At 37.0% G+C, this 26,918-nt stretch overlaps 1 protein-coding gene across 4 annotated transcripts in view; it reads right to left on the bottom strand.

The window, feature by feature from the left end:
• The window catches only part of MCTP1 (multiple C2 and transmembrane domain containing 1), a 498,591-nt gene that overhangs the window by 88,982 nt on the left and 382,691 nt on the right, over positions 1 to 26,918 (bottom strand). For all 4 annotated transcript variants that reach the window (XM_078153123.1, XM_078153125.1, XM_078153124.1 and 1 more), the window contains one exon: positions 17,991 to 18,044. In XM_078153123.1, the coding sequence (XP_078009249.1) occupies positions 17,991 to 18,044 (54 nt within the window). The remainder of the gene's footprint in view (positions 1 to 17,990; positions 18,045 to 26,918) is intronic.

Below are 26,918 nucleotides of genomic sequence, written 5' to 3'. Positions count from 1 at the left end.
GTTAAGAAGACATAAAAACAATATTCTGCCTCACTTCTAGAGAACTGATGATTTCAGGATTGCTCAGCTATGTTTAAACTTTTAAAATGTATCCTTTTCATTATCCAGGAAGAATTTCCAACCTTAAACATAATCCATCAAAAACAGTCCTAGAACAATGAGTTTTTCCTTAATGTAGATCATTTAAACATTAATTTTGTGGATGATCCCTTACTTATCACAGTTTATTTTCTTTGAAAAACAAGCTAAGGGGCAGGTAGGTGGTGCAGTGGAAAGAGCACCGGCCCTGAAGTCAGGAGGAACTGAGTTCAAATCTGGCCTCAGACCAAACACTTAACACTAATTGTGTGACCCTGGGCAAGTCACTTAACCCCAATTGCCTAAAAAAGCAAAACAAAACAAAAAAAAAACCAGGCTAAACAGTTTGGGGAGGCACAGTTTAGGTTTTTTAGGGAGGAGCTGTCCATTGCAAGGTAGTGTCAATTTTTGCTTTGGGAGGTAATGAGGTGGATAGCAGCACAGGTAGCTTTCTAGCTGAGTGGAAATAAGGGAGAGCTGAAGGATAGCACTGCACATTAAAATATCCATATCTAGTTGCTATTTTGGTACTGACTCTTTGACCTTATTTCCAAGTAATCTTGAACTTGGTTATGCTCCTGGTTTTTATGTCAGCCCCTACTTTAGATCTGCTACTGCCTCTGGCCCTTTCCAGCTCCAAGATATGTATGCCCAGCTACTAATCCCAGCTTACTCATACCATATTTCTACCCTACACCTCTTCCTTTCTACTTGTGCAGAAAATTTCCATCTGAAACCTCTCTCCCATTTCTCCACAGCAGGAAGACTTCAGCAATAAAATGGAACACCTGCAGCTTCAGACCTTGTATGTTCTGATCTCAGTTTCATTTGCAAGTGGGACTGGGGTTTGGGGGGACAGTGCATGTGTATGGTAGAAGGAGTAACCAAATAAGAACTGGTAACACTTTCATTGGACATTCAGCATGGAAAAGGGTAGTTTAGGGTGAGGGATAGGAGGGAAGGTGTGTTTTCTTGCCTTCAATTTGGTCAACAAATATTAACTATATTTATATATATTATGTTATATATTATTATCTATTATATACAGTTTTTTATATATGTGTATATGTGTGTGTGTGCGTGTGTGTGTGTATATATATATATATATACACACACACACGCACACACACACACACACATATATATATCTCACAGTGATAGCTATAGAGGAAAAGGGCATTGGATTTGGAGCCAAAAGGCCTCGTTCGGAGTCTTGATTTCATTACTTACTACCCATGTAACCTTTGGCAAATTATTTAAATTCTCTAAGTCTCAGTTTCCTTCTCTGTAAAATGGGAAAAATGATATTTGCGTACTATATATAATATACCTGAGGAAGTGCTTCATAGATCAAATGCAAAAGCATTTATCACCATGAGCTATTGTTATTATAAGAGAGACAAAGTTATTGCTTTCAATATATTCATAATCTGGTTGGAGAAACAAGACAAACATAACAATTAATCTCTTTCTGCCTCAGTTTCTTTAATTGCAAAATGGGGGAAATAATAGCACCTATACCTCTCAAGGTTGTTTTGAAGATAAAATGAAGTATTTGTAAAGCATTTTACAAATTTTAAAGTACTATATAAATTATTATGATTATTATTAACTTTAATGAGGCTACTATCCTTTGAAGCAAATCATTCCACTTATAGATAATTTTAATTACTAGGAAATTTTTTTGGAACTCACAGAGTAAAAAATATTTCTCCCCCACTTTTCTCTTTCTCTCTCTGACTATATGTCACTCTATATCTCTTTGTCTTTATTTCTCTTCTCTCACTGTCTCTCTCTGTCTCCATCCTGTCTTTCTCTCTTACTGTCTCCCATTTTGACCAATTATTCCTAGTTTTCCCCTCCAGCCAGTCAATATCCTTTATTAAATAAAGCATTGAGGGTTGAAATCAATATTCCAGCTATGGTGTGACTAGGGCAGAGAATAATGAAACTACAATTTCCCTTATTTTGGATATTACACCTCTTTTAATGTAGTTTGAGATGAAGTCAACTTTTTTTTTTTAAAGCAATTGGGGTTACGTGACTTGCCCAGGGTCACACAGCTAGTAAAGTCAAGTGTTTGGTCTGAGGCCAGGTTTGAACTCAGATCCTCCTGACTTCAGGGCTGGTGCTCTATCCACTCTGCCACCTAGCTGCACTGAAGTCAACTTTTTTAGCTTCCATGTTTCACTGTTGACTCATTGGACTTGAAGTCAGCTGAGACACCTCTTTCACTCAAAACTACTGTCTAGTCATGCTTCCCCATTCTATTCTTCTGAAGTTGCTTGCTTTTCTAATTCAAATGTAGGACTTTATTTCTATTAAATTTAATCTCCTCAGATTTGAAGTCCAACTTTGTCATCTAATATCTTAGCTATACTTTCTAGCTTCTTGTTATCTGCAGATTAAATATGTCCATCTATGCCTTTAATCTAAGTCATTAATAAATATGTCATAGCATTATTTTTTGTAGTTACCAAAAAACTGGAAACAACAATGGTGCTCTTTGAATGGGAAATGGATGCATAACTTTTAGTATATGAATATAATTGAACCATAATAAATCACAAATATGTAAAATTTAGAGATTAGGAAGAACTATATAAATTAATGCAGAGTAAGCAGAACCAGGAGAATGATATTCACAATGATAACAATAACATAATGGATAACAACATTAAAAAGGCAATTAAATGCTGACTAGTTTCAATGACCAATTCTGATCATGGAGAACTGATAATGAAACTGATCATGATCCTCTCAACAGAGATGTGGAAGATGGCAGCTGTATACAGCCATTCCCCAATGTTGCAGGTGAGAGTTGAATGAAGGTAGATCAGGCTGACTTGCATTTGGTGATTCAAAGCTGTTATGTGACACAAAAGCCAACCTTTCCAAAGCCACTGGTTATCTGATGATGCTATACGGCTATGAGTCATAGAGAAGCATTATCTCTAAAGAGTCAAAATTATAGGCGCCCCCAAAGGACAATGCACAAATTTTAGTAGGCTACAGAATATTATGAATGATAACTTGTATGCATGGCATGATGCAAAATACATCATCAAGTATGTGTATGACTAGAAAAGGGCCAATCACATAGTGAGGATAATAGATGACCAAATTTTTTTTTAATGGGTTAAAATTCCTGGAGGAAGGACTTTATCCTGTTATATAAATCCTCCATGTGGTATTTACATGTCAGTTATCTATGTAAGGATATAAACAAAAATCACAGAAGGAGAAGGCCTGAAATATTTATTATCTGATTGATAGTAGAAGTGTATACACATAGATGAACTCTAAGTATTAAGTCAATCAATAAGGATTTACTAAGCACCTACATGTTATACACTATACTAAATACTTAATAAAATAATATCAATAACAATTCAGAGTTTGGAGATTTACTATTTTACATCAGTTTTGCACTCATTTGGTTATAGATGCATTTAATTAATTATAACATATAAATCAACAAAATAATAACTCCTGCAAAGTTCCCATCTGAATGATTTCTGTTATTGGCTGAAAATCTTATATATCAATAATACTTGCTATGGCATGACTTACAAATTATCTGTAAGGCTGGACTTATTCTGATTGTTTAAGAAGCTACCTAATCACTCAGAAATTTTAAAAAAAAGTTAATTTGAGACTTCAAAAGACAATCAGGGCTTATTCTCAGGGGCTTATTGAAATTAGTGACTACCGACCCATTAGCCCATATTAGTCTAACATGACTGCATTAGCACCATTGCCATTCTGGACTTATTTGCATAAAAGGCTTTATAACATTCGTTTATTTATTTTGAACCTAAGATGTCAGTGTTGTACGGAGCTTCCAAGAAACAAATATTCTGTGATTTAGATTCTTAGTTGCCCGGGGCAATGAGAAGTTAAATGACCTTCCTCGGATCATAGAGCCAGAATATGACAAAAGAGGGGCTGGAGGCCAGGTCTTCACAACCCGAAGACCAGTCCACTATCCAAGGTACCATCTTGCCATTTAAAATTTTTACTTCAGAAACCAAACAGCTCATTATATCATATGTTCAGAAAGTTACCATGTCATCATTATGAAGGTGAAATTATATTAATTATATCACTATAATTACAAAAACATCCTTAGATCACCATTATATCAATCTCATATTAAAAGCAATTCTTATAATGTAGAAGCTGAAACAATAGCACCTACATTCTAATCTTTCTTTACTTTTTCTAACACAATTGAAACATAGAGATCAAGAAAAGAGATTTCAGAAGATACATTGTTTTACTTTGTTTTAAAAGGTCACTGATAAGTGGAAAAAGCCCATTTTAGGATGCTTTGTTTTCAAGGTGAAGTATTAACTGTTAAAAGCCTGAGCTTCTAATGAAGGTACTGACATGAATAGAATTGTGAGGAAAATCACAAAGTTTTTTTTTTAATTGACAAATGCACATTTATCTTGGGACAAATGCTGATGAAAATATCACTAGCTATCCATTGGCAAGGCATATCCATCTAGATTAGTTGACTGTGAGCTCCTTGTGGGCAAGAACTGCTTTATTTTTGTACTTGTATCTCCAGCGATTGGCCCATAGTGAATGCCTAATAAATACTTACAGATCAATAAATCTAAAAAGCTTCCCATAATTAAGTCATTAATTGCATTTACTCACTGATATGCAACATCAGGAATAGCTCTGAGGGGTAAGATAAGGGGTATCAGAATTAAATCTTTCAACTTTATGATTTTTTCATATACTAAAATCCCTGCCTCAGTAGATTCAGGAAAGAGTTTTGGTGTTATTTCTACCTACGCCTTAAGTGCTGCTATCATTATTTAAACTTTTACTTGTGGAGTATTAGAAGGCCAAAAAAGAACATGCCTGAATTTAATTTCTAGTGACAGCTAATACAGTGCATTAAAGGTGTAATACCATACATATGGTAGTTATATATAAATAGTCACATTAAAAGGGGTTATAACATTCCTAAGACATCCTATGTCTAAAACATTTTTAAAAGCATATCTGCAGCACAACTTATCTTAAATTATTTTAATTGATTTCGAGAAGACTTCAGATTAAGTGATGAGGTTCTGACTTTTACTGATTGTAAGAGAGAAACAAAAGATGAACATTTTGTTAGCAGCTGTATGGCATAATGGATAGAGAGCAAGGAAGATGTGGGTTCAGGTCCTGCCTCTGACACGTACAGGTTTTGTGATCTTGGACTCTATAAAAGCCTCCTCAACTCTAGGAGTATAAATTGCTGAGAAGCTGCCAACCTTCTCTGAGGCTGCTGGTGGTACAGTGGATAGAGTGCTCATCCTGCCTCAGGAAGACCTGAGTACAAATCCAGCCTCAGATACTTATCAAGTATGTGACCTTGGGCAAGTCACTTAATCTCTGTCTGCCTCAGTTTGTTCAACTATAAAATGAGGATAATAAGTCTTACCTCCTAGGGCAGTTAGAAGTATTAAATGAGACAATACTCATAAAGCACTATAGAAGTGATAGCAATACTAAGGAGGAGGATGGTGATGATGATGATGATGATGATTACCTGTTTTGGAATAGGCAGTTTTCTATAACAAAGAGATCACAGGTCCAGTCTTTATCCCTATTCTGTCATCATATCAGCTCCTAAGAAGATTATCTTACACCCAAAATTACCTATTATTTAATTTGTATGAAATTTGTACAGAGAAGAAGCTTGACTTACCTTAAAACCAGCAAGACTTGAGTTCAAATGCTGATTCATCACTAGCTGAGTGAGCCTAGGTAAGTCATTTAACCTTGGCGCTCTAGACCAGGCCTCCAGGCCAAATCCAAGCTGCTGACTACTTTTGTACCTAAGACCTATTTTTACATTTTAAAATAAAGTTTTATTTTATTTAAGTATTTGTAACCCCAGTCCCAAAGCCCATTGGTATGGGACTCTCTCCTTATTGGTGAATATGTTCTGCTGTATGTAAGGGGTGGGGCAGAGTCAGTGAGATCAGGAGAGCTCTGGCCTTTTTCAGTCTTCTCTGAGTCTTTCTGGGCACTTCCGGACTCCATTTTTGAGAGAGAAGAAGGAAGGGGCTAACCTCACTCCAGGTTGCTGAAGGAAAGTGGGGGAGGATGGGAGGAGCCAGTGGTCTTCATCATATCCCTATCCCCAGCTTGCTACCTGGGAGTTTCCCCTTAGGTGAAATCTAGAACTCTTTCTCTTGGTTGAATTGCGTTATCTTGCTCCCAATAGAAGAGCACCTTCATTCTGTATTCTCTGGTATGTAGTCTCCTATGTATACTTTCTTTGATTTCTCTTTTGTTATGATTTGGATGAATGTGTTTCTTTGCTATTCAGTAGGCATGTTCATTCTGGAATTGGTATATGGTGGGAAGAGAGTGAAGCTTTCGATACAGAGTGTTGGAGTCTTACTTCTTTCCAATAATGAGAAAGAGCAATCAGAAGTTAGACTGAACCTGATCATATCCCTCAAACTAATAATATCTAAGAGAGAAGACAGATATAATCCTATCCTGGTACCCCTTCTCTTTGAGGAAAACAGAGTAGCCTTGGGCCCCAACTTCCTAATCCTCCTCATGACAGTAATTAAAGTCTCCCTTGGAGAAAGGTGACAGGGAGAAGGGGCTAGTGATGTCTATTCTGCCTGCTTGGAGCTATCCAATGACCCCACCACCACCCTACCCCACCTCCTTCTCCCCACCCCCATCCCATGTTAAATGTGAGAGAGCAGCCCTTGAAACTCATAGGATTTGCTACATGAACCTTCCTTATACTTGAGGGATACATACACATGGACCCTTCTTCACACATGAGCCCTCTCATGACATGTGGGGTAATATGAGCTCTTTCTCGTTACAAACATAAAAACCATTCTTAGCTCCCCAGCTTATGAAAACAGACTGGATGTGACCTTTGAGCAATAGTTTGCAAACCCTTGCTCTATACACTACTCTAAGATGATTAAGTTGAAAAAAAAAAGCGTTGACCTATATTGGAAGAGGGTATCTTCTCATCAAAGGAAAAGGTATTTTCTCATTTGGGAGTTTCTCAAATCAATGAAATCACAGATCCAGTTTCTAGACTTATATCTTGTATGTGTGTATGTATATATGTATGCGTATGTATGTGTATATGCGTGTACGTTGTTTCTCCTGACCTTGAGGGTAGGGGCTATTTAATTTTTTTCTCTGAATCCCAGCTATGGTACGTGGCACATGATAGATATTTATTAATTATTTAAATGTCATTAACTAACAGCTAAAGTTATTTTTATGTTATTCTTCTAACAAATAGAGCTAATGCAAAATGTCTTTCTATTCTTCCTTCAAATGTTTTGATTTGTCCAAAAAGAAAGAGAAAAAAAAAATGAGTGATGAGGTCTGACTACTTAGCAATGATTTTACTGTTGTGATTTTTTAAAGTACGAAAATAATCCAGTTACATTCTTTAGCTCGATTACTTACAAATAACTTATCTGTAAAATCAAGCAAATCTGTCAGTTGTGCAAGTTTATTCTTCCATGTGCTATCTAGAGATAAGCAGGCCTATAATATTAGATTTCCACTGACATAATTGTGCATGAATTCTGATCTGATTTGGTATTACATGGTGCAAAAGGTGACACATTTTCTCTAATACAGCCCATTAGAAAGGGAAAGAAATTGCCAAAGTATGAAATCTGAGGACCCTGATTCAAAAAGTGAGGGACTCAGAGGTCAGCTGGATGGAAAAGTAACCTGTTCAACTACCCCAGGCACTAAACGCTATGACAAGCAAACCTAATAACCACTGTAGTTACTCAGTTAGACAATCAATAAAAACATTACATTATCAGACAGCTACAGCTGTATGTTGGTTTATCATATTGCCTTTTCTGTCCCCCAAATGTTCAAGCTTGCATTTAGTAGTGATCACAGAAATGATAAAGATACCATCTCTATTCTCCAAATACACCCAATTAAAATACATTGCTTATATACAATTACCAAGAAACCATGTTTTTCTATATAACACTGCCAGCTCAATTTCTAAGTCGAAAGTCCAATAAAATGCTGCTTCTCTTCAGTAAAGCAGGAGTGAATGAAAGGAAATCTAGAAAGGACCCCTTTTCCAGGGCATGGTTCCTAAACTGTCATTTTTTAGAGATGTTAGTGGTCTTCTGAATTTCAATTTGTTAACCTGAACACTAGGAAAAAAGCAGAACTGAACTGCTTGCCATTCCAAGTTTACTTTTTTTCAAGTGATAAAAATATGATTTAAGATAGGGCTTTAATGCTATAGAACAACAGAGTACAAAAGAGAAATGTTCTAAAAGCTTTTGCATTCCACTTACCTGAGGGTTCTATTCATACCATTTGGCCTTTCTTTGCTGACAGCCAGCAAAGGAAGGCTTCTATTTTAGGTGCAGTTGACCTTAAGAGGCATAATACAGACATTTTTATTTGATTAACATATGTGTGAACCAGGGGTGCAATATGTTAAGCAAATGCCCAGGATTTGGACATGGAAGGCAACTGCTGAAGGTTGCTGAGATTCTAAGGGGGTTTTCTCCAAAACAGAGTTCAGCTGAAGGCAAGAGATAGAACTATTTCAACTCCAAAACTGAAGCTTGGGAAGGATGCTATTGGAAAGCACTCTTTGACTGACCAGTGATAGGTCCCAGCCCAAGCCTCACTTGGTCATTGTTTGGGCTCTGATGGCTCCTAGTGGAGCCAGAAACCTTTAGGCTCTTCCCCTCCCAGATTGACTTGGTTTTCCTTTTTTGACTAAATAAAAGGGGCCATTGTTTGCCTCATTTCTTACCTAGCCTTAATCAACTGAATGGGTGTTGCCTCAGTCAAAGTGAGACCTGGGCAAGACCTTACCTTAAAAAGGCCAAGGTCTCCCACTGCACTTGGGGACATTTCTAGTCATCCTGATCTATATCTGGCCACTGGACCCAGATGGCACCAGAGGAGAGAGTAAGGCTGGTGACTTTGCACAGCTCTTCCTCACTTAAATCCAATTCACTTGCAAGTCATGACATCACCTTCCTAATGTCATGGTCCTCAGACAAACAATGCTGTCTTCCCAGAAGATGTCCTTCCCTGCCTGAAAGTCACTCTTTCCTTCTCTCTGTCTCTTAGGAGGAAGTAAAGAAAGAAGGAAGGAGGGAAGGAAAGAAAGGAAGGAAGAAGGGAGGAACAGAGAGACAGAGGAAAGGAAGGAAAGAGGAGATGAAGACAGTAAGGAAGAAGGAAAAGAGGGTGGGCAGGAATGGAGGAAGGAAGGAGAGGGAAGAAAGAAGAGGAGGAATGAAGGAAAGAAGGAAGGGAAGAAAGGAAGGTGGGAGGATGGGAAGGGAGGAAGAAATGAAGGTAGGAAGGAAAGAAGGAAGGGAGAAGGGAAAGAAGAAAGAAGAGAAGGAAGAAAGGAAAGAGGAAGGGAAGGAAGGGATGATGGAAGGAGAGAAGGAAGGAAGGAAGGAAAGAAAGCAGGAAGTAGAGAGGGAGGGAAGAAAGTAAGAAAGGAAGGAGTGAAGAAAAGAAGGAAGGAGGAAGACTGTGACAGGAGGAAGGAGGGAAGGAAGAAAAAAGAAGGAAGGAGGGAAGGAAGGAAGGAGGAAGAGAGGAAAGGGAGGAAGAAAGAAGGGAAGGAGGGAGGGAGGGGACTAAGGAAGGAAAAAAATTTATTAAACATCTACTATATGCCAGGTATTGGGCTAAGCACTTTACAATTATTATCTCATTTGATCCTCACAACACTGGGAGGTGGGTGCTGTTATTATCCCTATTTTATAGCTGAGGAATCTGAGGCAGATAGGTTAAGTGACTTGCCCAGGGTCACATAGCTAGGAAGTGTCTGAGGCCAGATCTGAATTAAGGTGTTCCTGACTCCAGTCCACTGCACTACTGATTTGCTTCTAGTTTCTTCATCTTCTTTCATTATCTGCCTTAGGTACCACATCCTAACTGAAGTCTTTCCTTGTCCTCTCAGAGTTATTAGTACTCTATCCCTCCTCAAATTCCCTTGTTCATCTGCCTAGGTGTTGTTTTCTCAAACTCCTCCCCCACCCCTCTACCTCCCAAGACAGAAGTCTGCTCCTTGAAAATAAGGATTATTTCTCTTTTTTCTTTCTATTCCCAGTGTTTTGCATAGGAGCCTGGCATATACAAGGTACTTTAAAAATGTCAGCTGCGTCGAATTAAATTCATATTCTCTTATGAAGCCCCCATCTGAAATTTTTTTAAAAATGTAGTTTGTCTCAGAATTCCATTTTGCAGTCATTACAGGAGTGCATTATGGTAGTACAGTGGATAGATTGCTGGACTTAGAGTCAGGAAGATCTGAATTCAAATCCAGCTCCAGACAATTACTAGCTGTATGACCCTGGGTAAGTCGCTTAACTTTTGCTTGCCTCAGTTTCCTCATCTGTAAAATAGGGATAATAACAGCACCTACCTCTCAAGGTTACTGTAAAGGTCAAATGGTAAAGCACTTTCCAAACTTTAAAGCACTACATAAATGCTAGCTGTCTTCTTCTTCTTCTTCTTCTTCTTCTTCTTCTTCTTCTTTCTTCTTCTTCTTCTTCTTCTTCTTCTTCATCATCATCACCATCCTTGTTAACATTAAAAAAATTCAGGACCATCTGAAGCTGGATCCTTACCATCCTAATGTTTTCAATGACTGTGTGATTTGGGGTCAGCAACTTCATTTCTTTGGATCTCAGTTTACACATGATTTATCATGCTTAAAGAGACAGAGTTGACAGATTACCTCTAAGATTGTTTTTTTAGCAAATATTTATGATTCCTTTTTTTTTATCTCCCCAATTATCTTCACATCACTTTAAGGACACATGTCCTCAGCCTGCTTCTTTTCTTCTGGTCTTAGCTCCATGTTACCTGGCCCTGGTTCTTCTCATCCTCATATATTGAACACTTGTGTTCTCAAATCCAAGGCCCTGCTTTTTCATCTGCCCCAAAGTGTGTCACTAACTCGTAGGAAAAAAGGATATAATGCCCCTAGGGATTTTCAGGAGAAAACTGGTGCTTGCTTCCCTAGTGGCCCAAATTAGCATAGCATCCCTATTATATGCACTAATGAATCTTAGATAATGCAACCTGTTAGGAACCAGTATATCAAAAGCATACTGGATACTGGATATTAAAGCACATTTATTTTTCCCTTTCTAGAGGGAAATCTGGAGGCATTAAAAGATACAGCCAAAAAAAATCCCTTTTTAATATCAAGGTTCATATTTTACATTATATAACAAAGATGGGTCTGTACAAATGGTATTTATGATACTTTTTAAGAGGCCAAAACATAATTCACCCCATGACCCCCAATATTGTTTATAGAGTGCTAAGGCAGAATGGAACCCAGTTCCAGGAAGGCCAACCAAGAAGCTTAAACTGTAAATTGAAAGACTTCCCTAATATGAGTGTTCCAGGTTTAACCAAATAATAGCAATTTTGAAAAATATTTTACTATATAAACTTAGTAGAGCAGTTAAGATATAAATATGTCCCTAAAATAAAAAAAAATTAAAGGTTGTCCAAGTGTGAAGGAGGAGAAATTAGTGGTAAAATATGAAGCAGAATATTAGTTCACTAGTTTAAGCGGCAGCAATACTTGCAGATACAATGTTTTAGATTATATACTTTTGACTGTATATTTTAAGATTTCTCAATTATTTTAGAAAGCATGTCAAACTTTTTTGTAGTTATTTCCACAATTCAAAGAATTTTGTCAATCTGAAAAACCAACAAAAAAGACTTCCCTTCAACAAAGAGTTAAGGTTAAGTCAGTGAAGGGAGGTCCAGGTTAGCACTTTGGTAACTTTGGAAGGTACAATGCTCTGCTAGCATGGTAGCAAAAGGTGGAATCATCAGTCAAAAATAAAGGTAATTGGGGCCTTTAAAAATATTCCTCCCTAGTATCAAATGTCACAGGATTGAGTGGGTACCATTGCTGGACCCCTCATTTGCTTAAAAATTATGTTTATGATTTGTTTTTCTTGTAGATTTTGAATACAAATTTTGAAATTCAATTCTTACCTCTTGACACAGACAAGTTGTATGACCCTAGGCAAGTCCTTTACCTTATCTCAAGCTCTAAGACTTTAAATTGTAATAGGTGGTGGTGATTGGATCTACACTGGTAGAGAGGGTTTCCTAACCAAGAGTTTGCTGTATCAGTGAAATCCTGCGTAAAAGTGATATGAAAGCTGTCTATGCATACACTTATATGTACATATATGCAGTGTTAGAAAGTTTTTTTACTGACTGTACATCTGAAAAGGCCTCTAACTACATTTTAGAAAATTTAAGAGTATGTAGCATCTGAGAAGGTAACTACATTTTTTCCCCTTACTGAAAGCTACTTCTGTGTTAATGTTTTCTCCTCAAATCCACTGACAAAAGAAACCATGGATACGAAAAGCCTTGCTCTAGCCCAGGCCCAGATTTAAACCATGTAGTAGAAAAAAATACAATTTTATTCTGTCATGTGGCTGTGGGCATGAGAAATGCTACTGGTTTCCATCCTCGTCACCATGGTTGTCAGTCCTTCATTTTGAAGAGGATCGATGACATCACAGAGTGATGTCTTGACTTATACACGAATTGGCTTTAAGCGAGGCAAGGTTGCACAAAGCTGTCAACCTCACTCTCTCTTCCAGAGTCATCAAAGTCCAGTGGCACGACAAAAGTCAAGATGACTGGAAATGGCCAGGGATGCCGAGGATGACCTTGGCACCTTTGATGTCTGACCAAGCTCTAAGTGCTTCTCAGTGCCTGCTTCAGCCATCTTCATGGCCAATGGAATAAGTTGTTCTCATCTGCTTTTTTTCGGGGGGAAGAGGGGTGAGGAATCTTAATGCTCCTGGTAGAAACACATGGACAATCATACTTAACTAAATTTTTTTTTCCATAGTGGATCACAGGATCATAGATTTAGAGGTAGAAGGGACCCTAGGGATAATAGTGCCATAGTTCCTGGCTTCTTTTAAGTTCTAACTAATATCCTACCTTCTATAGGAAGCCTTCCTCAACCCCTCTTAATTCTAGTGCCTTCCCTTTGTTAATTATTTCCTATTTGTCCTGTGTATAGTTCTATTTACATGTTGTCTCCCCCATTAGATTGTAAGCTCCTTGAAGGAAGAGATCATTTTTTTGCTTCTTTTTGTAACCCCAATGCTGAGCACAGTGCCTGGCATATGGTAAGCAATTTATAAATGCTTATTGATTGAGTGATCGACAGATCTCAACAGAGAATATTCATGCTGTTCCATCTTTGATGGAACCCATGAACTGGTCTGAAATCCAAATCCTTTTAGATGTACCTTAGATTTTTTAAAATTTTATTTTAAAGAATTTCCTTTCTTTATCCTTTCCATAACTCCTCTAATCCTTCATCTCTTTTACTACAGTGGACTGTTTTATTTAACATAACTGGAAGATCCTACTTTGTCAGATTAAAATCTTTCCTGTCACATATTTTAACTATCTCTTTCCATGCACTCATGGTCTACTTGAGATGCACAGACGTATGCACCTAGGACATGTTAGATACACCATTATGAACATGTTTGGAGATTGAGAACTTAATCAGTAAACACAGACTTCGAGAACTAAAGTGTAAGAAATACCTGTATATATTTACTATATATACACACACAGTTTTTTTAGGCAACTCAGATACATTCCATGGCAACATCTACTTATCTTGAAGCATAGCAACCTTGACATAATGGCCAAAGAAAAAGTAGAGGCATCATGAGCATAAAAACCAGAGCACTTTAATATTTCTCAACAAACATGGTTAAAATACCATGTCTTTGAATGGATGCTTTTTTTCCTAAGGAAAGCCTGCATTCTATCTTTGGTTTCCTGAAATCACAGCTGGATCTTATTACAGGCCAAGTAAGAAGCTCCATGGAAAGCGTGCCTAAACCTTTAAAGCTACAAAAAGAAAATTGATCTTCATTAATTAGATGTATAGATTATATAGATTGACCACTGTGTTATTATATAACACTGTGAAAAAGGTCATTTTATGGTTTGTTGCTAGCTTTGCTCTAGGTAATTTAGCTAAGCCTTATATGCTAAGATATTTCACTAACCACAGAGGCAGGGTTAGGAGCCAGGTCAAAAATTGGATCAAACTATGAATCTGTGATTGGTGGAGGACACTGTACATGCAGAGAATGGTCTAGAACATGCGGTATTGAGAACATAGCCTTATCTCTTTGTAACATTTAATACACGACAAATGTCATCTATGACAGAGCTTAAGACAGTAGTACTGCATAACACTGATAAGTGAAAATATTAACAACTCCATGGTTCATTATTGAATAGTCAATCCTAATGGCTTAACAACAGTAAACACAAGACCTGCCATTCTAAGCCCTGACTTTTGCTTTTATGGAGACCTCAGAACTGGATCCACAGAGAAGAAGAGACTGGATGTCAGATTTGAGTAAATAGAAAAAAGCAACAAAAGATGCATGTCATGACAAGCCTGAGGATGTAGATCCTCACCTGAATAGTGATCAGCAGCTTTAATGAAAAGCAGGTTTGAAGAGAAATGTTAAAATAGGACAATCTGGGAGAAGATCTGAGGGTCTGGGCCAACACGAGAGGAGGCTAAGCTTCACCAACCTTGACCAAAGCCTTCTGAGGTGCCAAAGTCAGTGCTGATTGCAAAGACATTACGATGCCATTATTTTAGCTAATTACGATCTTTAATCTGCTGGGTGATTTGTAGAGGGACAGCAAGAAAAAGCACTCCAAGCCTAACTCAAAGAAACTACTTCAACTTTTGACCACAGCGACCTTGTCAAGTAGCCAGTGACTTGCACTTTCATTGTGAGTAAGTGACTAATATCTATGCTGGTTCCAAAGAAAGACACTTTTCATAATCGCCCAACAATCTGCTAAGTGAAAACATATGGATGGGCTTAGGCAAAGCCTGCCAGGGGTCTTTGCTGAATGGAAAACAGGTGCTCTAGTTTCGTGCCATGTAATACCCCATTTACCCCCAAGTCCAAAGGTTACAGGACTAATAGCTGCCTTGTGGTAATCAAGGAAAGCTAAGACACTAGCCATGGTGAAACATCTGGGACATATTTTACATACTTGCAACATATGCTTCAGGTTCAATTAAAGTGAGGCTTTGGCACATTTATTAATCTTTTTTACTTTTATCCTATAAGAGAACCCACTGACCTGACCTTACTATTATACCATATGAAAAAACAGGAATAATGAGAACTGGAGGTCAGTACCTGCTGGTATAGCAAAGACACATTTGTTTTCTCAAAAAAAAAAAATTCCATTAGGCCTGACTTTACACGCAAGCTTTAGACTGAAGAACCAATGAATGTTTTAAAGTAGGAAATTGCCCTGCCGCTACAGGAACACACTGACATCTAAACCTTGCAGCGTTTAGTGGTGTATAATCTGGCCAAGAGACGGAAGCTGGAAAATGGGAACTTGAAGGATCCTTTCCATATTTCCATTTTTTTTATAATAAGAAACCCATAGTTTAAAAAGTCCATACAAAAGATTTTATCTCCTATTATGCAAGAACTTAAAAATCTATTGTAAATGATCAGCTTTGTCATTTTCCTTTTTGTGCAGGATATGATTTTCATGCTACAAATTGCATTATAAGAGCTTAAAAAAACCTTTCATATTACTGAAAAAAGGGCTGGGATTTATGAAAATCAAATGACATTCATTTCATATGGAAAATACACTCTTCTTCCGCCTCCTATAAAAATACAGTTGAATTTACACAGTAATTTAAGCAGTCCCTTTCAAACAACTTTAGTAAGTAGATCAGAAAGTGTATCAGAATCAAGGGGTTGACTCTGAGGCTAGATTAGGATTAGGATGAACACTAGATTAGGATGGACACAGCTCCAGGGATTTGCTGTGTTTTTCCTAACCTGGTGGGTTTTTGCTTTATAACTACATTTTGGTGACCTAGTTTGAAAGAAACTCAGGCTCTCCCCTTTCTCTTCCTCTCCCTTTTCCTCTTCCTCTCCCTTTCTCTGTTCTTCCCTTTATTTCTTATTCTCCCATTCCCTGCTCTTCCTTCTCTGTCTCTTCCCCTTTATTCCTCCCACCCCACCCCACCCCTGTTGCAGCCCCCACCTTCAAAAAAAAAGGAAGGTAGATTTTTAGGAGCCTGGGAATCAAGGAGGTGCCAAAGAAATAGAATGATTTCAAGCAGAAGCATTAAAGCACCAAAACAACACTATGGGCCCACAGTTATTAAAATTTCTGGGAATACACATGCTGCTCGGATGGATCCCTTACAGTAGCTTTAATAATAAAGCTGCTACAAGCAAGGGAAAATGGCCATAAATGGATGGCAGCTTAGTGTTTATCAGAAGAGAAATGATGATTCAGAGCTCGCATGTTGAGTTAAAATACAAGCTCTCTACAGCTACACGGCTGACCTTCGCAATAAATCATATCTTTTATTGCCAGAAGTGTATGCTCACATTATTTAACATTAAAAACTAGCACATATGTGTTTTTACAGAAGGAGGTTTTGTTAGTTCAGTGTTTGATGATACTAAAATGATGTAGCTAATGACTAAATAATGTACAGAAGGATTTCACAGAACAGCTCTCTCAATTTTAAAATGTTTGAACCAGCAAAAGAAAAAACCACTGTAGGAATGTGTGTGTGTGTGTGTGTGTGTGTGTGTGTGTGTGTGTGTGTGTGTTCCATATTCTTTAAAGAATTGGATGTTAGCTATCTGGGAAAAAAAATCATTCAGGGGATTAACTAATCACTTCGAATTTTTTTGACATTTCTAATGCTTGCTGCCAGCACACAAATTCTTACGCTGGTATATAACTGTACATCTCTACTAGAAACAAAGGTCAAAGGCATAAATTAAGATATACTGTTTTTCTCCTCTCTTCAAAAAATTTCATTGCTTTACTACAACAGAAGTCAGATGAATACTGGTGAAGGTCAAAATTTGGTTTTCTATGCAAAGCAATTAAATTTTTTTTAAAAAATCAGTCATTTTCTCTCTTTCTTGTTTTCAGTATTTTTTGGTCTGGAAATACCCTGAGGCAAGCAAAAGCTTGATCTACAGCCTTCTTCTCCACAGCAGAACCATCCCACCAACACCCACCACTGAGGCTGTGGTGCAAGGTCATTCTAATTTCCTTCTCCTGGTTTTTCCCTCTCCCTGGGGGGGTGGGGTGGGGGGACAACCGATCCAAGTTGTCCCATCACTTGGTTCAATGAGATGTAGAAACTAGCTGTTATGTACTGTGGCCAAAATCCTTTACAGGGACCAGCCACCCAGGAAGAGAAATGTGTAGAGGTAAGAAAGAGCAGGTCTCAAGGCCTCTAGGGCCATAGTACCTATTTCAAAGCAAGTGGACACCAGCAAGAGTTGTGATTATTTAAATGCCATAGAGAATGCCACTCGTATATGGGCCATTCTTTTAACCAAGCAATTCACTGAAAATTACAGGTGACAGGATCCCATCTTCAACTGATGAGGGGCCGCTATTTTTATTTCTTTTTTTTTTTTCTCCCTAAAGTATAGTCCTATTTGTAATACTCAAGACAGGACAAATTTTTGTCCTTCAAAAACAGTTGTCACTGCCGTTATCTTCAGAAGAGCTATCAAGTTCCAGACAAGCTGAATTATTTTTGTTCCTGGCAGAAAAATATTTGACCCAGCTCTGGACAAAAAAGAAGAGGATTTATAGTCCTCTATCCTTCCGGCAACATCCAGTGGCATTGTTAGGATGATAAACAGCACTGTCCAATTTTCTGGACTAAAACACTTCAACTCCTTTTTTAACTGTCTGTAAAAACAGTGTCATGTCTAAATTCTCCCATCCCCAGGTACCCGAGTGCTCGGGAAGATAATTACCTTGTCATCTTTGTCATCCTCTTCTTCCTCGTCCTCTAGCATGTCCTCCACTACCTGCAGACAGAAACAGACGTCGTTGTCATGATTTTCAAGAAGAGAATTTTGTTCTGTCAATTGGGAGCTTTTTAGAGATGAAAACTTTATTAACATCTGAAACAGGCTGAGAAATAAAATATTCGATTTAGAGATTGAGATTTGGACAATGTTCTATATTTAATCGATCCACACCATCTAGAAGTACTAGAAAAACTATAAGTACACACACATACACACACACACATATATCTGCACAATTATTTACACACACATAAACATACTATATATACCCAGAAATATAAATGTATAATGTGTTCATATATGTATACATATATACATACACACAAACTTTTGGGACTATGTATATACGTGTATATATTTATATACATACATGTGTATGTGTATAATCTATATCACCTATATCTATATTCTATTTGAGTAAATGTTAGACTAGGAATCCTTTTTTCCAGATCTCTTGTTATTTATATTGTTCAAGCACTTTAGATTTGGAGCAAACTTACTAAATATTCAAATGACTATGCCAGGCCTACATTTCTTATTCATCAAAAGTATTGGTTTAAGTATTGGGCCAGGAGATAGGAAACCTGGGCACTGATGCTGTTCGGCCCTTAACGAGGGGTATGATTTGCCAAGTCATTTTACTTCTACGAGACTAAGATTCCTCATCTATAAAATGAGGCTGGGTCGGATGATCTCCTGGTTCCAAAATTAGGTGGCATCAGGAAGACTTGGGTTCAAATCCAGCTTCAGACACTTATTAGCTGTGTGACCCTGAGTAAGTCACTCAACCTCTCTCTGCCTCAATTTCCTCATCTGTAAAATGAGGCTAATAATACCTACCTCCCAGGGTTGTTGTGAGAATCAAATGAGATAATAATTGTGAGGCACTTAGCCCAGTGCCTGGCACAGAGTAGGTGCTATATAAATGTTTGCTGTCACTACTGTTATTGTTATGCTATGCTATGATCATTGCGCAATAGCATCAGACTCATACAGGTTGTTGTCTGAAGTCAAGTTTCAGGCTACAGCAGTTAACTCATTGTCTATGTATGTGTATCATGGATTATCCACTTTGTGGATTATCTGAGACAAGTTTTTAACCTTAGGCTGGTTTCTTCTTGCTACTTAGTATATTTGGAGACTTCCTTCTATTGTCAGTTGGTGAGTGGTATGAGGATGTAAATTAATTTAAAAAGTTATGAAGGCAGATTTTCTGAATAAAGATAATTTAGTTTATTTTAAAATAAACTTTAATGATTTTTTTTTTGGATTTTCTATTTGGGAGTTATTCACATCATTTCCCCCCCACCCCCACCCCTCACACGTCATTGCCCATAATCTAGAGTTGTCTATACTTCATTCAGGTACTAGGTGATGCAGTAGATGGAGTGACAGATCTGTAATCAGGAAGACCTGAGTTCAAATGTTGCCTCAGACAATTACTAGTTGTAGGACTGTGGGTAAGTCACTTAATCTCTGTCTGCCTCAGTCTCCTCATTTGTAAAAATAAGATGAATAATATCATCTACCTCCTAGGTTTATTGTGAGGATTGAGATATTTATAAAATACTTTGTAAACTTTAAGGTGCTATATAAGTGCTAGCTATTATCATCATCATCATCATCATCATCATCATCATCATCATCATCACCTCATGGTTCTGTTCATATACCCATACACGTGCTTACATAGACTGATAACCTCAGAGGTACATGAACCAAAAAGAAATGGCTCCTTACATATAAAATCCAACCACTTAATATACAACACTTAATTTTGTGGTTTTTTTGTCTCTCTTTTTATTTGTAATATAGATTTGTAATCTCATATATGTAAGTCAGGAAAATCTTTATACCGGAATAAACTGGCAACTACTCTGGAACTTAGGTTCTTAACGTGTTGCCTAGACCCCTGAGAGATTAAATGCTTTGTTCAGGTCACACAGCCAGCACCTCAGAGGTACAACCTGAACCCAAGGTTGTTCTGACTTGAAGACCAACTTACATCCACTAAGAACACTACTACTACTACTACTACTACTACTACTATACTTCTCCTCCTCCTCCTTCTTCTCCTCCTCCTCTTCCTCCTCCTTCTTCTTCTGCGACAAATTATTAGACAGGATATGGTTGGAGTATCTTTAAATCTTCCTCCAAAAGATTCCTGCCACGTTTAAAACATATAAGTATATTTGACGTTGTTTGCTTCATATGAGCATGGTTCCCATGGGGATATGCAATTTCTAGTAATGGTCATGAGAGCTAGATACCGAACTTAATGGTTGTTAGTACAGTTCTTTGAATTAGCAGTTGCTTAAAATGCTAGATAATGCATGTTTACAACATATACAAATCCTATACACTAACAGTAGTAAGCTTTTGACTCTCTTATAAATATAACAATACATAAAGATATTTTAAAATACACTTCAGTGCATTGGAATGTATTGTAGAGAACATGCAAACTATTCAAAAGTGCTTCTAACACAAATCCATTAAAATATATATTTTTTAAAAAGGTAGGTATATACTAGATCATCTCTAAAGCCTCTTCCAACTCTAAGATTCCATTGTTCTAGGTTGCAGTTTCTAGGCATGAACTTCAACTGACCTACATACAACCTGACTCTATTTTGAGGCACAGTTGTAGTACCAGACCTTGTTCTTGACCAGGGATGTGCTAGAGTTAGCTCTGATTGCTTCAGAAGAGCCAGTGTTAAATTTTTATTGTGAGCATTTATACCTTGGAAATTGGATATTACAAATCAGGGGTTGATTTATGCTTTTGTTGATTATTTAGACTTAAAAAGTGATGGAGAAAATATTATTAGTGCAGATTAAACTTAAAAGTACGTCATGCATATAAGGATGTTCAATATTTGCCAGCACACTGCTATGATCTTAGCAAGTTCAGAGTATTGTTAGTGGCTTCTAGCCTCCCTAACACTAGCTATCCCATAAAAACAACTAAGGCAGACCTAGTCCAAACACTTATACGGAGACAAAGCTTATAATGCTTCTCCAACTGTTCCTTCCTACAATGAAAGCAGGGATCATCTCTCCCAGCTCCTTCAGGTCTTACTTTTTACCATTTCTAAATCATTCCTGTATCTTTCCCAGTCTAATGCTCCAGGTTCAGTTCCACCTGGGACTTGGGAGTAAGGAAGACGTGAGTTTATATCTTCTCTCTGATACTTACTAGCCATGACTGGGTAAGAAAATGCGGTTAACTTGTCTAAGTGTCAGTTTCATCATCGGTATAAAAAGTACTAATAACACCTATCTCACAGAGTTACTGTGACAATCAAATGAGATAATGTATGTAAAAAACTCTCCGAGCAGCCAGGAGGCACAGTGGATAGAGTACAGGGCCTGGAGTCAGGACGACTCATTTTCTTGGGTTCAAATCTAGCCTCTGACATGTACTAGTTGTATGATGCTGGCCAAGTCACTTAATCCAGTTTCCTCATCTGTAAAATGAGCTGGAGCAGGAAATGGCAAACCATTCCAGTATCTTTGCCAAGAAAACCCCAAGTGGGGTCATGAAGAGTTGCATTTTGACTACATATATGAATTTTTTAACTTTTTAAATTAATTTACATCCTCATACCACTCACCAACTGACAATAGGAAGAAGTCTTCATATATGGTAAGTAGCAAGATGAAACCAGCCTGGAGTTAAAAACTTGTCTCAGATAATCCACAAAGTGGATGATCCAAGACACACATACACAGACAATCAAGAGTTAACTGCTATAGACTGAAGCTTGACTTCAGACAACAACCTGTATGAGCACGACCTACATATATGAAATCTCAAATCGATATTACAAATAAAAAGATAGACAAATAACCACAAAATTAAGGTTTGTGTATTCAGTGGTTGGATTTTATATCTAAGTCCCTAGCCTCCCTAGACCATATCAAAATAACTGAACAACAACAAAAATATAAAATTATCCTTTTTTTTTTTTTTGGTGAGGCAACTGGGGTTAAGTGACTTGCCCAGAGTCACACAGCTAGTAAGTGTTATGTGTCTGAGGTCAGATAAAAATGGAAAATTCTTTACAAATTTTAAAGCACAGTATCAATGTGAGCTATTAAACTGCAATGACATCATACAAATACTCAGATGTTTTACTCAAAGATTAACCAGTTTAAAAAAAATAATTGCAGGGCATACTTCCAAGCTACATGAACATAGACTACACTTTTAACATTCATAAGATCTAAGAGCTAGAGCAGACAAGGAGCACAGAGTTGATCTAGCCCAACCCTCTTCATTTGATGGATAAGGAAGCTTAAGCTTCTATTAGGGGATAGAGATTTACAAGAAAGGAATACTAGTATTCTTTAGACATTACAGATATACCAAAAGCTGTACCCAATGCCTATTAGGAAAGAGGAATGTCCTCTGGAATACTGGGGGAAGGAGTGGTACTTTACTGGCAACCCCCACATTCATTTTTCTTCTGAGGGGAGTACAAATCACAAGGTGGTACTATGAATCTGAAGGAAATTGATCCAGTGGAAAATTCTACCATTCAGAGAGTAAGGAGAACTGTATTGATTATTTATGGTCTATTGTATATGTTTTCTGGATTTGCTTATGTTTTCTTGATATTTCTTTGTATTTTTTGCTTTTTCTGTATAGTAAAACAAAGGCTGTCCTATACCTGATACCATTGTTACCTTCAGTGCTTAGGTAGGAGCTGGGGACTCTTACATTTGTGGAAACTTATCAATGAAATATATTGAATGATTTCCTCAGATAAATTCAGGGTAATGATACCGATATTTTAGGTATATCATCTATATCAGTGTAGTTCAAATAAGTCCATAGATAGTTGACTTTGAGTCACAGGTTACAAAGAAGGACACATCTTTGAATATTCACTCTAACTACATTATTTATGATTCGGTCTCTTCATTCAATAAGCATTTGTGAGTCACCTATCATGTGAAAGGTGCTATGGTAGGTACTATAAGTGTTGTCAAACTCATTTATAAACTGGGGCTACTAAATCACACATAAGGTTCCCCATGAACTACATATTGACTTAGTTTTAAAATGTAATATTATCTGTGGTTTTTAGTATCTTTACTTACTTTGTTAAATATTTCCCAATTACATTTTAATTTGGTTCAAGCCCACTAGGGAAGGGTATGGACCACATGCTGCCTGGAGGCCACATGTTTGATAACTTTGTTGTGAGATGCACACATACAAAAATGTAGCTTCTTTTAGTTGAAATTTAATAAGACAACAACATGCCAAGGCTAAGATTACCTTTCATAGTAGCTTTTGATCCTCTTGAATTTGCAAAATGTATATAACATATATATATATATGTGTATATATATATACATGTATATATATATATATACTATATATATATATATGAAAAATATTACTAACTGTTTGTAATGGGTGGGTACACTAGATGCCTCCCAAATCAGGCTAGAGTAAGGGTAAAAACCACTAAAAAAGTCTGAAAGTATAGTGCTTCATGCCAAGATCAGCAGCATAGATGAATTAAACTCTTATGATTCTCTAAGATGTAGTTCCTTCTCTTCCACCACTCTCTTGGGAAAAAAAATACCCTCTGCAGACCTTGGGGTATATAATGCCTTCATTTCCCCCTTAAAACCAGTAAATATCTCCTCTAAAATACTGACTGTGAGAAAAATCAAACGAGAGATCAGATATGCCAAGCTGGGCAAAATGGATACTATACCATTTACTAATGTGATAAATGAAGGTGCCATATTAACAAACTATTAATAAAAGTGTAACATTCAATAGATGTGCATCCACCTGTTTGGCCTGTCGTTAAAACAAACAAACATTGGTAAAGCTCATATCAATCACCTAACAGGACCAAAATGACTCATCCAGGGAGATTTAAACCTATTACAAAGTAGAGATAAAGTAAGGCAAATCTTCAAGAGGCTTTCAAATGTTTGTCAGGAAATCTAAAACACAATTACTGAACCACTATCTTAAGAGTTTTTCGTCTCCGCTTGTGCCAATTTAATTTTCAAAATGCCAAAACATTATTAGTCCGTAAAAGCAACAAGCAGCCTACCTCACACTTTCTGCAAACCAGCTGTGAGCCTGATGTGCAAGAATTGCGCAAAGAAGGCCTAGAGAATGGGCCTCTTCATTTGCAAAACTCAAACTGTTCCCACACTACACAAACGTGTAATTGGATACGCACAATTGCTCCACAAATGGGCAGCCAGAACCACCCAACGCAACAATTTATTTTTAAATTTGGCAGGAAAGTGTTGTCTTAGGGAGACTGCCTTTGTGTGGAGTTTCAGCTCTCCAAAGAGTTTTTAATGCCAAGTTATAAACCCCTAAAAATAGGGATTTTTAATGCAGATGACACCCCGCTGGTACCTTTACAATAGCCTCACAATGGATATCACCATCCCATTTGATCTGTATGCCCCAGGGGCACAAAGGTGCTTTACAAATCCCAAGTAGAGATGTAAATATTCTCCTGGGGAGTCACTCTAGCACAGGTAAAGTTTGGAGTACCTTGAAAAGAAGACTCAATTAGAGTTTTACAATTAACCACAATACTAATTTTCCCCCCCCCATTTCTGAGCACAGCATTCAATTTTCTAAATAGCCCAAGGGCCTTTGGCCCAAAATTTCAGTTGCCTAGAGACTTAAGGATAGAATCTTGGTTATTAATAATGAATCTCTAGGCTTTTCTGGTATCCAGAAACAAGTGACTCAGAGGCCAAGAGTTTTCCTTAACTTCCTTTGTACTCCCAAAACCTGGGCTAAGCCAAAACTAGGTGACTATAGAACTGACAAGCTGAGCTCTTCCAAACAGACCATAGAATAACCACTGGAGAATAACCACTACATTTAATGTTTGTACAAAACTGTGACCTTGTCCTGAGAATTCAAATAGCATATGCCATTTACAAGTAGAGTACTTGAGTTAAATACTTTGCTAAGAAAAACAAATAAAAAAGGATTGGCATCCTCAGATTCTAGGCTTTTCCTCTTTAAATAAACCTAAAGTAATCACTACATACCTAAGTTTGGTTTTTAGGAATAGATGAAAAACTAACCAAACCTTTGCCAGCAAATATACTACAAAAATGTGACCTTTCTTTGAAGGAGGAATGCTATTTCCCAATAACAATGGAATGAAAAAAGGAGTGATACATTGTGTTAAATAAGGTGTATATATCTATATAAAAGTTTTCAGGGGGAAAAAAAAAGCTTAGAACCTCTCTTGAATTTTCTCTCCAAATTATGCTTCCTGATACCTTGCTTGAAATCCAGTAGCATTAATCAAACAAAGGAAGGGCACCAGGGAAATCAGAAAGATCTAATGCAAGCAGTTAAAAGTGACATGACCTTCTGTAATGTCACTTGTCACAGACTTATATGCCACACAGTGGAAGAAGGTCTTGAAAGAAACTGATTCTTGGTACTATTCCTTGAATGTAATACTAATACAGATGACATTTTAAAAAACACACGTAGAAGGCCTCAAATGTGGTATGGCAGCTATATTATGGCCAAATAGTAGGCAGAGAACATTTAAAATTAAAGCAAAATATTTCTTCTTTTGTTCTCAACATCTGTATAGAAATAGTTGCTTGCCAAAAAAAAAATGTGCATAGCAGAACTTCTGACAACAAATGAAAAGGTTCCTTAAAATTAAATTAGTTTGCATCCAGAAATATAGCCTGTGACCTGTACTGGAGCATTCCTTGTTAGTAGTCATTTTCGTGGTATTCCAGTTTAGCTGATGCCTCTTATTTTTCAAAGAAACGAAACTTAATTTTAACAGAAAGCCTGAGAAATGAAGTTGACAACTCAAATAAAAATTTGACAATTTCTTCTGTAGCATTCCATGAGAAAAAAAAAGAGAGATTTCTGAAGGGGAGAGCTGTGAGAGAGGATAAGACCGAGGAAAAAGCTGAAGGAGGTGGATAAAGGTAAACCCCAGTACAAAGGCAAGAGACTCCAATACCAGCTACTTAATATCACTTTAGAAGTATATTTAAAAAAAATTTTTTAAAGTAAGTTAGAGACAAAATGGAATCACAAGATCTATGAATAATCTTTAAAACTCCTTCTGTTGTGATTTTTCTTAGGGAGAAAGTCCTCTCCTAAATTTGCATCTTTAAAGTGAAAAGAGCCAAAAGGAATTGCTTTTTAAGATCATTCCATTGTGGATATCTTAGGAAAAGAGGTATTCATTATAGTTCAACCACTACACTACAAACACGGAATGTGGAGTGAGGGGGTGGGGCTAGTGGGAGTGGAAACTATGAGTCTCTCTGTCTCTGTCTCTGTCTCTCTCTCTCTTTCTCTCATCTCTGTCTCTCTCACTTTTTCCAGCAGAAATAATTTGTGTATTATATGAATAGTCTGTTATGTTCTTAGTGAATTGTATGCAATTCAAATTGTTTTATTCTAGGAGAGAATGTAAAGAAACAACATCTGAAGGAAAGACGAAAACACTTTTTCCAGATGTGTTTAACAGATTTTTTTTAAAATCAAAGAAAAATTGTTTCACAGGAAAGAGATTTTATATGTGGTGAATATAGACCATTCAAATGGATATATATATGTATATATATGTATATATATATGTATATATACATATATATATACATATATATATATATAAAAAAGCATTTGGAAATGTTATAAATTAAATTAATATGCTCACTGTTCAGATATGAAGGAATTTTGTGAGAATGGTATTCTTCAGCATAGCCTGGACTTCATTTAGTTCACTCTGTCTGCACATAGCTTAACCACAACATGCATTTGTGTGTCAATGGATTTACTATACTTGTGTGTAAATGTAATATAAAATTATTGAA

This window comes from Phascolarctos cinereus, unplaced genomic scaffold, assembly GCF_003287225.1.
Source record: "Phascolarctos cinereus isolate Bilbo 61053 unplaced genomic scaffold, phaCin_HiC Scaffold_4;HRSCAF=312, whole genome shotgun sequence".
NCBI lineage: Eukaryota > Metazoa > Chordata > Mammalia > Diprotodontia > Phascolarctidae > Phascolarctos > Phascolarctos cinereus.
This window is presented reverse-complemented; position numbering and strand designations above follow the sequence as displayed.